This window comes from Aplidium turbinatum, chromosome 10, assembly GCF_918807975.1.
Source record: "Aplidium turbinatum chromosome 10, kaAplTurb1.1, whole genome shotgun sequence".
Taxonomy (NCBI): domain Eukaryota; kingdom Metazoa; phylum Chordata; class Ascidiacea; order Aplousobranchia; family Polyclinidae; genus Aplidium; species Aplidium turbinatum.
In genome coordinates, this window is record NC_137481.1 from 20,237,845 (window position 1) to 20,249,723 (window position 11,879).

The 11,879-nt window shown below is 38.5% G+C and overlaps 1 protein-coding gene across 1 annotated transcript; it reads right to left on the reverse strand.

Moving 5' to 3' along the window:
- Positions 1-411: 411 nt before the first annotated feature.
- On the reverse strand, positions 412-11,232 carry LOC145779052 (SH3 domain-binding protein 4-like; the record flags this gene model as incomplete). The annotated part of the gene is made up of 9 exons (XM_082590630.1): positions 412-1,284; positions 1,782-2,000; positions 3,382-3,557; positions 3,747-3,854; positions 6,492-6,634; positions 7,454-8,011; positions 8,219-8,435; positions 10,212-10,374; positions 10,603-11,232. Coding segments are annotated over 9 exons (2,415 nt in total), but the record flags the coding sequence as incomplete, so codon positions are not given.
- Between the last annotated feature and the right edge of the window lie 647 nt (positions 11,233-11,879).

The following is an 11,879-nucleotide window of genomic DNA, read 5'->3' on the forward strand; positions in this document are numbered from 1 at the left end:
GGTGTTGAAAACAAGAGACGGGGAAAACAGAATAGACGATTTTTTAAAGCACAGCCACTCCTTTTCTGAATATCAATCTCTTTGAAAGTTGCGAGTTATTTTTTTATCCAGTCGTCTGATGTAAACGAGTTTTAAATGTGGAACAGGTCTTCCTTTATTAATGACTTCAACACACCATTTTGTATGGTGTTCAATACGCCTAAGCAAACATCACGCGTTTTTCCCAAGACAAAGGGGGCCCGGAGTGAAAGGGGGGCCCGGAATGACTCTTCGTACCCCTAGTGAAAATTTTTCTCAGAGGCCCTGAGTAGGCCTAGGCTACCAGGTTTGACCTCACTCTATTGTACTGTAGAGTCAAGAAGTTAAGATATAAGCTCAGTATAAAAGAATTTTTTGCACATAGGTTGACAAATTCACTTTGAAGCCTAGATATAGCACGAATGGTTCACTCAAACAAATAAACAAATACATTATTTGCACATAGCCTAATAAGTTGCATAGCCTAATAAGTTAATTGCCAGTGGCGCACACAGGGAAATCTAACAACACTTTAAAAAAAAAGGCTATAAAACATTAAAGTGCTAAACTTTGTCAAAAAATGTCAAATCGAATCGAATGCACCACCACCGTTACTAAAATCCTGCGTATCCCATTGGGGCTAGCTATGTTTTTTGTGCACTAATCGCCAAAACAGGCTGAAGTCTACATCTAGTAAGCTGCGCTTTAAAAACAGTTCTTTTTTAGATTGTGCGACGCGTACTGCGTAAGCAATAGGCTGCAGAAGTGTGGTTGTGGAGCCAACCAACAGGGATCTGCCACGTTGTGGCAAACAAGTGCAACCAAACACAAATAATATAACACAAGCAGTCTATAGCCTATGATAAATACGGTATACAATTTAGGCTTAGCCTATACGGTATACAATTTAAGCGTAGAAAGCCTAGCTTAAGTTAGCCTATATTCTATTAGATTTCAGCTCATCGGCTAAGCTGCATTTGTAACTCAGTTAAAGAAAAAAAAAAAATGCTTTCACGATCAATACAAACTTTTAACAAGTTATAGGCCTAGCAAAAAAGTTTAGAACTATAATCTAGTATCATATTGGCATAAAGCATCGAAACTTCTGACAACAGCGACACATTCAATAAGAAGTTGTAAAGTTACATTAGAAGAATCCAATAGACTCTGCAGTGCTTGATGTAGACCAAAAATTACTCCCTTGTAGTTATCTCCAAACCTTTCTTTCCAGAAACACAAAAAATTGTGAGCAGGCTTCCAAAAAACCTGAAATATTGTGTATAGTAGGCTGATTTTAAGATATAGTTGATATAGCAAACAGTCCGATATATATACGGATACTTTGCCTTGAAGTGTTGTAGTCTGTAAATTATTCCATCCACTAGATGCCGTTGAATGGAGAGCAGTCCTCAAAATGCGTTGCTCAAGCGCACCCCGAGAGTCGAACCAGCGTCGCTTGATCGTGAGGTTATTTTGAAAACAAAGTCGGGAGCTTAAAACCACTGAGCTAACGGGCGAACGATGATTCTATGAATAAACTAACTTTCCATCCATTGCACTATTTCTAACATTATAACATCTCAGGCAATAAATTCACGTTTTTAGATGCTTCCTTTTTAATATTAATCTTGTGAAAATTCAGAGACCTAATGCTTTGGTTAGTCTTAAAACATTTCTGTTTAAAGCAGAATCATTAGACTAGAGAAATTTTTTGAGCAGGCCTCACTCGGTTTTGGTTAAAATTACTGAGAAAAATTGCTTACTTCATCGTCTGAATCTGACACATCATGAGTGTAATTTTTCACATTTCCAATCAGAACCTCAGCTAGTTCTTCCCATTGGGTTGCAATTTCAGCAGACACAGTTAAGATACAAAAATCAGCAATCAACTCCGTCGCCAAATTGTAGTGTTCAGAATAAAGAAGAGCTTTCAGGATCTCACGATGAAATTGCTTGTTAGCTGCACTGGCAGAGCAGTATTTCTGTTAAATATGTAAAATTGGATGAAGATTTGACTTTTTTTAGCTGTCACAATCAATACGCAAAGCCTCACACAAGCTATATTACGTGTCTTGACCAAGCATAGAGAGAGAGAAGGAAGAATTTTTTTTTTGGGCGTACTGTTTTAACTGTATAATTCTTAAGAGATGTTATTATCGGTTACTGTCCAAAAGTGACCTTTGACTGCGACATCTTTGTTATGTAATGTATTTCTAGAAGATTCTGCATACGTGCAAGACTAGAAGGTTCACCAACTTGATTGAACAATTTGTCAGGTAGTATAGGTTGTTGACGTTACGAAGATGTTTACGAGTGGTACAACTTGACCAGAACAATGAGTTATTATGACGTAACATTGTCGTACCTTCTGGAAGTTAGTGATCAAAACAAACCTGCTATAAATAATGGTGTAATTTGCGTAATTAATATAATCGATACAGAGATGAAAATTATTATTGAGATGAGTTGAATTGAAGTTGAAGTCACTGAATACGAGTAGATGAGAGTTGGTGCTATTAGAAGTTGTGATCGAGATTGCAGTTGTGTGAGAAGCTGTGAGTGCAGTACGTTAAAGTCGATTGTAAGAGTTAGGCCTACATGTGTTGGAATCTATTGCTATTCACAGATAACTTTGATTATTTGTTAAAAGTGCTGAGCCATTCGTTAAAATCCTTCAAGAATTTTCATTTATCATCTCACTATTTAGTAGAACTTTTCGACCATTTATTTGACTGCTTTACATTGATATCCCAATAAACTACGTCATTAATCTTTCTCAAGTCTCTTTCCCAGTAAGAGATAGAAAGAATCGCGACAGGAGCCTATTTTGTGGTCTGCCGAGGCTCGGTGTTAGTTCTTGGTTGTACATTAGTTTTGCTGAATTTTATGAAGCGCAAATCTCTGCTTTGTCAAAGTAGACCTTCATTGATTCAATATGTGCAGACGTTGAATTAATGTAAAATTGAGGTATTTTGTTGTCTGGGACAGTGCACACCGCACACCCCTGTCACCATTGTTAGTAAAACACCGGTAGCCAGCAACCAACAAAACTGCCAAATAAAAACAAATTAGTCCAATTGCAACACACAACTGCCTGCTGAATGCGTAGACCTATAGCCTATAGCCTATACCTATACACTATATAGCAGTAATTAACTTAAAGACAATGAAGTTTTTAAAATCATCGCCATATGAAGAGACGATAGAATTTAGGTAGCCTTGGCTGTCCAGCGTAGTTTAGCCACCATTAATGTGCCGGAATCACAATATATTCCAGTGAAAAATTCAACTGGTTTTATGGAGTGGAATATGCAGAAAATTAAACACCTCTGCATTATTTGCTAAGAAATGGAAGAGACTCACGATGTAGTTTCTGATGTAAAAAGAAATCTTTTCTCCCCGATTGAGAGCGTTAGATGACGTCAAACCAGACAGAAAAGGTGATGCAAAGTCAAGAGCAGCACCGAAACGAGGCCAGTCACACACCTTTGCACACAATTTCTTAAAAATATCTTCCTCATCGGATTTGAGGTGCTGAACTGAAAACAAAAGCAATAATAGCAATTTGTAACCTTACTCTAATCTGAGGTGAGCAACCAATATTGTTACTAGTCAGACTGGATTATATAAAAAAATAGGTCTTTAGGATAAACTCCTATTTTGCTAAGAACAAGTTGCTAACTTCCGCTTCAAGCAGACTAGCTTTCAAGAAAAATCACTTAACTTACTTGGTTTCAGCAAAGCTTCTACAAGTTTACTGACAGTAATTCGGGTTTTGCTCCAGTCAGTGAGATCTTTGAAGTCCATCACTTGCACAGTATCCATTCGAACAAGACCTGTTCAAATTATACAATTGCAAATTAGCCAGTAAGGAAGTACCGCAGCTTAAGTTTTTCTAACTAAACGCAGCCTAATTGAAACCCTTTCTACCAATTTTCAAAAAATCTAACGTCAATATACAAAAAAACTTTATTAGCCTGCAGGTTTGTTGGTGCTGCGTGCTACGTATTTTTCAAATTTTCTTTTAAAAATGTGTAGCTGAAGATGCTATTACTATAGCGAAATCGATTCTTACTTAATAAATAACACTAAGAGGTTAGATTGTTGTGCAAATGCCAGCATTTGATGAATGCAAAATAGCAGTATCAAAAATACGACTATACATACGATTATACAGTAGAGATACAGAAACTAAAATGCAACCAAACAATTTAACAAAAACTCAATGAAACCACTCAAATATCACCGTGAAACGACACAACAAAACCCTCTTGATGAAAGTGTTGTTGTCTATGAACTATTTCATCTACTGGATGCCGCTAAATAAAAACCTGTCTTTAAAATGTGTTCTTGCCCACTCACTGAGATTTTAACCAGCGTTGCTTGGTTTTACCCTTCATTTATTCATAAAGTCAGATGGTTATCTAACTGGACCTACCACCTTGTGGACTTTGGACAGGAGCTTAACTCAGATTTCCAGCGCCTGAGGACAATGACACTATTTGCTTCACTCGATGAGACAGCGCTAGCCATAAAAACTTATGCATTTTTGGAAATTTAAAAGTTTTGTTGCAATTAAATCCAGGTAATTAACACCAGGTAGTGATGCAGCACCTGAGAACATATGTTCTCTCCCTTGCACTGCGTTAGATACGCTATTAGTTGTGGAAAATTTGTTACCAATGTTACAACATCAGTGACAAAGTCTGTGTAACTATAAACCTGCAGCCTACAGCACGCAAATGCAGGCGTGACTGTTTTCCTTATGATTTCATGACCGAGTACTCTTTCTTGCAGATTTTTTTGCTGTCTGCGGAAAGCTTGTGAAAAAAAAATATAGGGCAGTTGGCAAATGGGCTGCTGGATTTTAATTTTATTGCAGACAAAACTTTGTCTAACTTGTTCGTTGGAACCGTTGCACAATTGAACATAACATAAATAGCGTACCCAGGGGCGCCGGAAGCGGGGGGGCAGGGGGGGCGAATGCCCCCCCTGCCCTCAAATTTTCTGCAGATGGAGGGGCAGGGGGACAATGGTGCCCTTTTAAAGTCATGTAAGCTACTGCACATTTTGCAATATAACAATTTCTGCTATTCGATTTTAGCCTAATTATAATCTTTCATTTTTGCCTCAAAATAATATTTACGGCACAAAATTTTGCAACACAGTACAGGCCTTAAAACTCGTTTTTTTTTCGACAGCCATCGTGGCCTACCGGGAGCTCCTTCTCGGCGGCCAAATCTGCGTGCTTGGAGGCCAAAATACAAAATAAAAATAACGATAGCACAAGTAAATAGAATTAAACTTGCAACAATGCTAAAATGATCACTTGGCGTTATTGAAGTCTGGGCCTGGGCGACGTCCTACAATAGAATCGCTGCACCACGCAAACTGCTTTATCGGGATTGTAATCCAGTACGTACTATTCAAACGACACTCGCACGAGTGTCTCCAATGTGGCTGATTTTATAAAAGTTCGCTACTCCCCTAGAATTCTTTTTAGCAACCAAAAACAACGTTCGACATGTGTTGACGATGACGACAAGGTAATAAAATAAGTATTTCAATGATTAAAACATTACTTGTAGGCTTTAACTGCCCTTTATCAGAACTGACTATGCACTAGCAAGTGCGAAATATTTTTTCTGTTACATCTACTGACATCTGATCCTGTTGCCTTAGCAATTGAGGTTTTAGCTATTTCAATGATGTACATTACTAAAAGACATTACTAAAAGAAGCATAATTTTTGCAAAATATGATCAAAAAATGTTTTCCCCATTGATGTGAACTAACTTTGTTCTCCTTTTTAACAACGGTTCAATGTCCGACAACATCGAATCGACATAAAAACGACAATATTGCCAGATGATGTAAATTAGCAATTCGGATTAAGACTTTGTTAAAATAAACGTCGGGAATTACAAACAAGACTTACAGCGCTGGCGATCGCAGATGGATATTCCATCAATAACAAATATTCCCCACACAATGCAACAGTGGCGATTATGACGCGCTGACCTAACTTTGCGTCACTCTTTGATACTGCATGTTTTCGACAGTTAATCCACGATCATTGTATTGCGAAATTAAATAATTGGCTAGGAGAGACCGGCGGCCAAACTTGGCCGATTGAGGAGGTAGCACCGGCGGTTCATTCAAGCACTACTTAGCGGCCATGGCCGCAGGCTGCTTTAAGGCTTGACAGTAGGTTACATCATTATAAAATAGCATGATGCCCTTCTTTGTATACCGGACACTTGTAGGCTATCATTACTCAATACATAGTGAGCTGATAGATTAGCATTATCGCTATGTCTTATCTTAAAACTTGAAAAAAAATTGGCCTTTTAGTAAACAAAAGTGCCCTTTTTTCGTAATCTTGCCCCCCAGTCAAAAATCGTTCCGGCGCCCCTGAGCGTACCGCCATTGCATTAGCCTATTTAAAATAGTGAATCTAGTCTACAACTGACCCACATGATGCCTACAATAACAAATCCACCATTCTTGTTTTGATTTTCCACTTTCGCTTGTCCAAACTGTGTGCCTGCTCAAAAGAGGCATATATTCCTCTTGCTGATATTTCAAAATATAAGAAGCTTGAACTCGATTGTTCCTGAATATAAAAAATACAACTGTTTATGTGATGGAAATACCCTGTATTTTTCACACCTGGTATTGGTAGAGTTAATTAGTCAATTTTTGTCCGATTTAAAAATAAAATCAGTCAATTTAATGAGCATGCCAAATTTTCATGCTAGCTTCTACTGTGTGATATAAGTTCTGGATTGAATGAAGTATTTATGACTAAAAATGTTTAATGCTTTTGACTTTCATTCCGAACAAAGGACGTGTAGCTATGACATTATAGACCTGTGTTTGCTATCACTTAGCCTAGCCTACATTTGCTTTGTTTTTCGAACTGGTCAGAAAGTTATTAAAGTGAATCACCTTTCCATATCGTAGCAGTGAAATACACATTATATTATAGATTTCCTTGCCTGTAGGGGGCCCCAAATTATTTTGGCCCTGGGGCACAAAGGGCTTAACACAGCACTGGCTAAACCAGAGGTGGGCAAACTTTTTGAGCTGCTGGGACTAAATTTGATATGCGGAATTGGTGAGTAGCCTATACAAATCAACAAAGAATATCTTAAATAGCCGACAGTTGATTGACAATTAGGCTACGCCTATGTTAAACCAATAAAACAGAACTAGAAATTATTGGATATTTTTACAAAAGTAACTAGCCTAGATTTCATAGTGGTTTAACAAAGTCAATCAAGCTCAATTTTTTGTCAAAAAGTCTGAGTTGAGGCTAGTTTGTCGGATGGAAATCATATTATCTTAAAAAACCTTAAAAATTTGGCAAAGCTGTTAAATCTATTACTTCTCTCTAAAATGCTTTGTTTCTTCACACAATTATCTCAATCACCTGTGTTTGGTGATGTTTGCTTTTGAACTTAGAGCAAGACGACTTCCACAAATGAGTCTGTTTAATCCAGGAAAAGATGTTGTTTTATGGAAGTTAAGCTTTGCATCCTGCAGTGCCATGGACCACTGAAATGAAATGTCATGCAGCTTCGATTCAACAACTGCTGCAACTGAAGATTCTTCGTTTTGTGCCAATCTTTCAACGACTGCTTGAGGCAAAGTGGAGGGATAGTCAGCTACTTTTAGTTTGGGAGTTTTGCAATTCATTTTAAAGGTTCGATTATTTGACAATCCCTTCAACTCGACAATAAACTTTCGGTTTGAACTGCTTGCTCCTCGAGATCCTCGGTCATAAGCTGAAGTTGGTAAAGCGTGGTTCAGGACAAATAGTCTGTTTATTCGTGATTCTGTACGCATCTCATCTTCCGTAAACAAGGCATTAGTAAGATCTGTTTCCAGGACTAACAAAGACGAAGATGACGGGCGTACAGATAACTTGTAACCTTGAATGGTGTGCACAACAAAATGAAAGGAACTGAGAAGTCGCAATGTCAATCGTCTGAAAATGCATAAGAAAACTTAATATATCTCTTTCAACAAAGCGTTTTAGGGTAAGAGAACGAATTAATTTAATTTTTTTAAACAATTTTGGCAAATATTAAGCAATAGGCTAATATAGTATAGATAACGGTAACAGTAATAGTATAGAAGTAGGTAACCTATAAGTATTAAAAAGATATTGCAAACATAACATGTCTTTACTTACGTAAGTTTGTCATTTTGAACCTTGAGTAAGGTCGGGTTAAACCCTGAGCTTGATATTGATACGCACCAAGTGCTTCTGCCGTAGGTGCGTCTTGGTCCGTATATTCCGATATGAAAGGATTTATGAGAAATACATTCCCATAAGGAGGTCAGAGAATAACGATGATTTTTTTGTTTAAGAACAGGTACCACATAGACGTGGCATGAATTACCGGTCTCTGAAAAAAAAATCAACAGACAGATAGTTTTAGCCTACCGTACTTAGTCGGTGGAGGTAGTTTTTTTTTTGGAACTTTTACACGACAAATATTCATAAAGTTATTACTGTGATAATAACTTTATTCTGCTTGTGTTGTGACAACATACACAGTGCTACATACACGCAGAGTAAATGCAACCCAACAAAGAATACGATAGTCTTCAAATCTACTTCCATCCAATTTCGGAATGTCAGTCAGTGACAAGCAAAAATACACAGAAGAGACGTGCTCTGGATGATCGTACCAACTGCAACCAGACGTCAACAAAATAAAATAATCTTGTTAATTGAAAGTCAATTATTGTTGAGACTATGTGCCGAAATCGAGGTAAAGCAAGCTTGGACCTCTCGCGTTTTAATGCAATTGCTGTTCCGTAGTGATGTTGCTAATGTGATTTAGATACTAGCAGTTAGGCTACTGTTTTAGCTACTAGAGACGTTATAAAACTAGCACTACATTAATTAGTCAAGAACGACGCTTAAGCGCGTTCTCCGCGGATGCGATGGGCTAGCTGGATGTCCTTGGGCATGATGGTGACCCGCTTGGCGTGGATCGCGCACAGGTTGGTGTCTTAGAACAGGCCGACAAGGTACGCCTCGCTGGCTTCTTGCAGAGCCATGACGGCGCTGCTCTGGAAACGAAGGTCGGTCTTGAAGTCTTGGGCGATCTCGCGAACCAGTCACTGGAAGGGAAGCTTGCGAATGAGCAGTTCAGTTGACTTCTGGTAACGTCTGATTTTACGCAAGGCGACGGTTCCCGGTCGATAACGATGAGGCTTCTTGACGCCCTCGGTGGCTGGGGTGCTCTTGCGAGCGGCCTTCGTTGCCAGCTGCTTTCGGGGCGCTTTGCCACCAGTTGACTTGCGAGCGGTCTGCTTAGTTCGAGCCATTTCGTAATAACGCGATTTTTTTATTGTTCTTCTCTTGACAGAGGTCGACTAATTAATGTAAAAAACAATTTACCGGCACTCAGTTCAGTTTTTTTTTATTTTTTATTTCTGACCATCATTAGCCTACGAAGCCTATGGGTAGCCTACTGGAAACAAAACAAAAAAGTAAACACATTTATTCAGTGTGATGGGTGTGACTGCCATCTGCTACAAAGCAAGTCCAGTCGTGGCTCAATGTTAGCTAAAGCTGGTCTCAAGACGGTTTTAATGTTGCTTAGGTTGGAACGGTAGGCGTAGTGTGAGAACATTTCAGATAAATCATTTTGAAATTTTGGTTTCCAGATGTTCAATTTTTTGATGAACGCACCAATTTTACATTTCAATGCAAAATATTGATGTTTTCTCCTCGTAGGGATAAATTAAATTCATTCAGTTTTTGGAGCAAATCTGGCATTTGGCATAGCCTAATGTTAATCCAAATGTTAGATGCGAAAATAGTGGACCAAGATTGAATTTTAGTCTGTTGGAAAAATCACGATTTCAGTTTTCAACGTTAATTTTAGCCATTTTAAAGCTTTGATTTTTGAAAGCCACCTCACTTCACAATGCAGTAAAAGAGTATTTAACTCCGATTCCGTTTCACCTCATAAATTTTTAAAAATACGGGCAGGCTATTGAGTGTGTGACTCTTAATAAAGTTTATAACCGTCACAGCATCTCACACAGAAGTGTTAATATGCAATACCTTGTGCAAATTGGTATACTTTCTGCGACCCCTGAAGTTCGTTACGCGACCCCCAGTTTGGGAAGCCCTGACTGTATCTTATCCTTTACATGCAACAAACCTTGGGTAGTAGAATCTTTAAGTTGCGATTTGTCAAGAGCCACCTGTAAACTATCTCCAAACTGGTGGCAGGATTTCAACTCTCGGTAAGGTCCATAATGGGATGTACTTTGTAAACAAGTAAAGACACAAGAATTTTCATGTTTCATTTCTGTATCACTTTCCTGAAAAGAAACTGTGGCTTAGAGGCCGAATTAAATGTGGCGAGTACTGACAATAAACTAAAAAAAAAAAATATTCTTGTTCAATAAACACGCAAGGCCTGTAACAAATCTTAACTGACAGTTCAAGTGAAAATATTTTTACTTATCAGATATTTGTGATTTTTTTTTAAATGTACTTAAACGACAGATGTAGGCTATTGGTAGGCTAACAATAAAAGCGTTAATCACCTTGCTTTCATCTTTCAACGCAACGTTGATGTTGACTTGAAGAGTAGTTCTTGCTTCAATCACACGTGAGTCCTTCAGGTCCAGTCGAACAGTTGGTCCAGCAATGACAAAGGTTTGTGCAAGTTTGTGCGGATTACCTTCGGAATTTTCCATGTTGTTACTAAGCAACATAGAATCAGGAGAATCTTCTAGCCCAAGAATTAGTCGTCCATCAATAAAAGCTGTGCTCACTGCTGGACAATCATAATCTGTTAATTTGATTGCAGGGGCTTTGGAATTTAGTGGCTTAGAACTGGCAAACCTCTTTCTCGACATCGGCTGTCTGACGTCTAGTCTGCGTTGTGTTTGAAGAACAGGAGTGCTGTATTTTCGTTGTCTTGCTTGTTCTGGTTTATTCATTGTTGCGCACGACTCGCAGATTTCAATGCTGGGTTTACTGCGCGCGGAAATATGCAGTGATATGTCACATCCATGAAGCTGTAGAACTCCACCTGCATCTCCAACCTCTTGCCAAAGGTCATCGCCGTAAGAAGATAAAGAGTGAGTGCAGCTATCATTGGGCTGGAACGAGTTACTCAAGCCGTTGTCAGCCGATTCTCCAATTGCTATATCTTCATATGATTTGTAATAACTTTCCACGGACTCAGTGAGGCTAGCTACGTCATATTCAGATATGCTGTGGCTGTCGATAGAAAGAGTGTCGCATAGCTCAGGGGTGGAACAATCGGCCGAAGTTTGTTTGCTTGAATGCACTCGTCTCCTATATATATATAAAAAAAATGTACAATACAAGTTTCATAAATTTGTTGGTAAGTATTATCAATTACATTTCGTTTAGGCACACTTTTTGAATTTTATACAACGCAAAATCAACAAAACAATGAAAATCTTTGTTCATGGACAACTGGGCTTTTATTGTTTAACGCTAAACTACAGTTAGTTATTATTTAATAAAAGAAATTAGGCTAGTGTTGTGCAACACTGTTTTGTATTAACTAGAAAGACAATTTTTTAAGTAAACAAAGATTACTCTATGTATGAAACGATTGCAAGGTCTGCAGTCACGGCTAAGAAGTTGCGTGGGCAGTGGCGTAGTTAGGGAATGTGCCGGAATGTGCCGCCCGGGGTGGATTCAGATTTTGCCGCCCCTTCAAGAAAAAGCATGTGAAAATAAAATGCGTTTTTTTATCAGATTATGATTAAAATCAAAAATTGTAGTCTAAAAGTGCCGCCCCCAAACGTGCCGCCCGGGGCGGTCTACCCCCCTAGCTACGTCA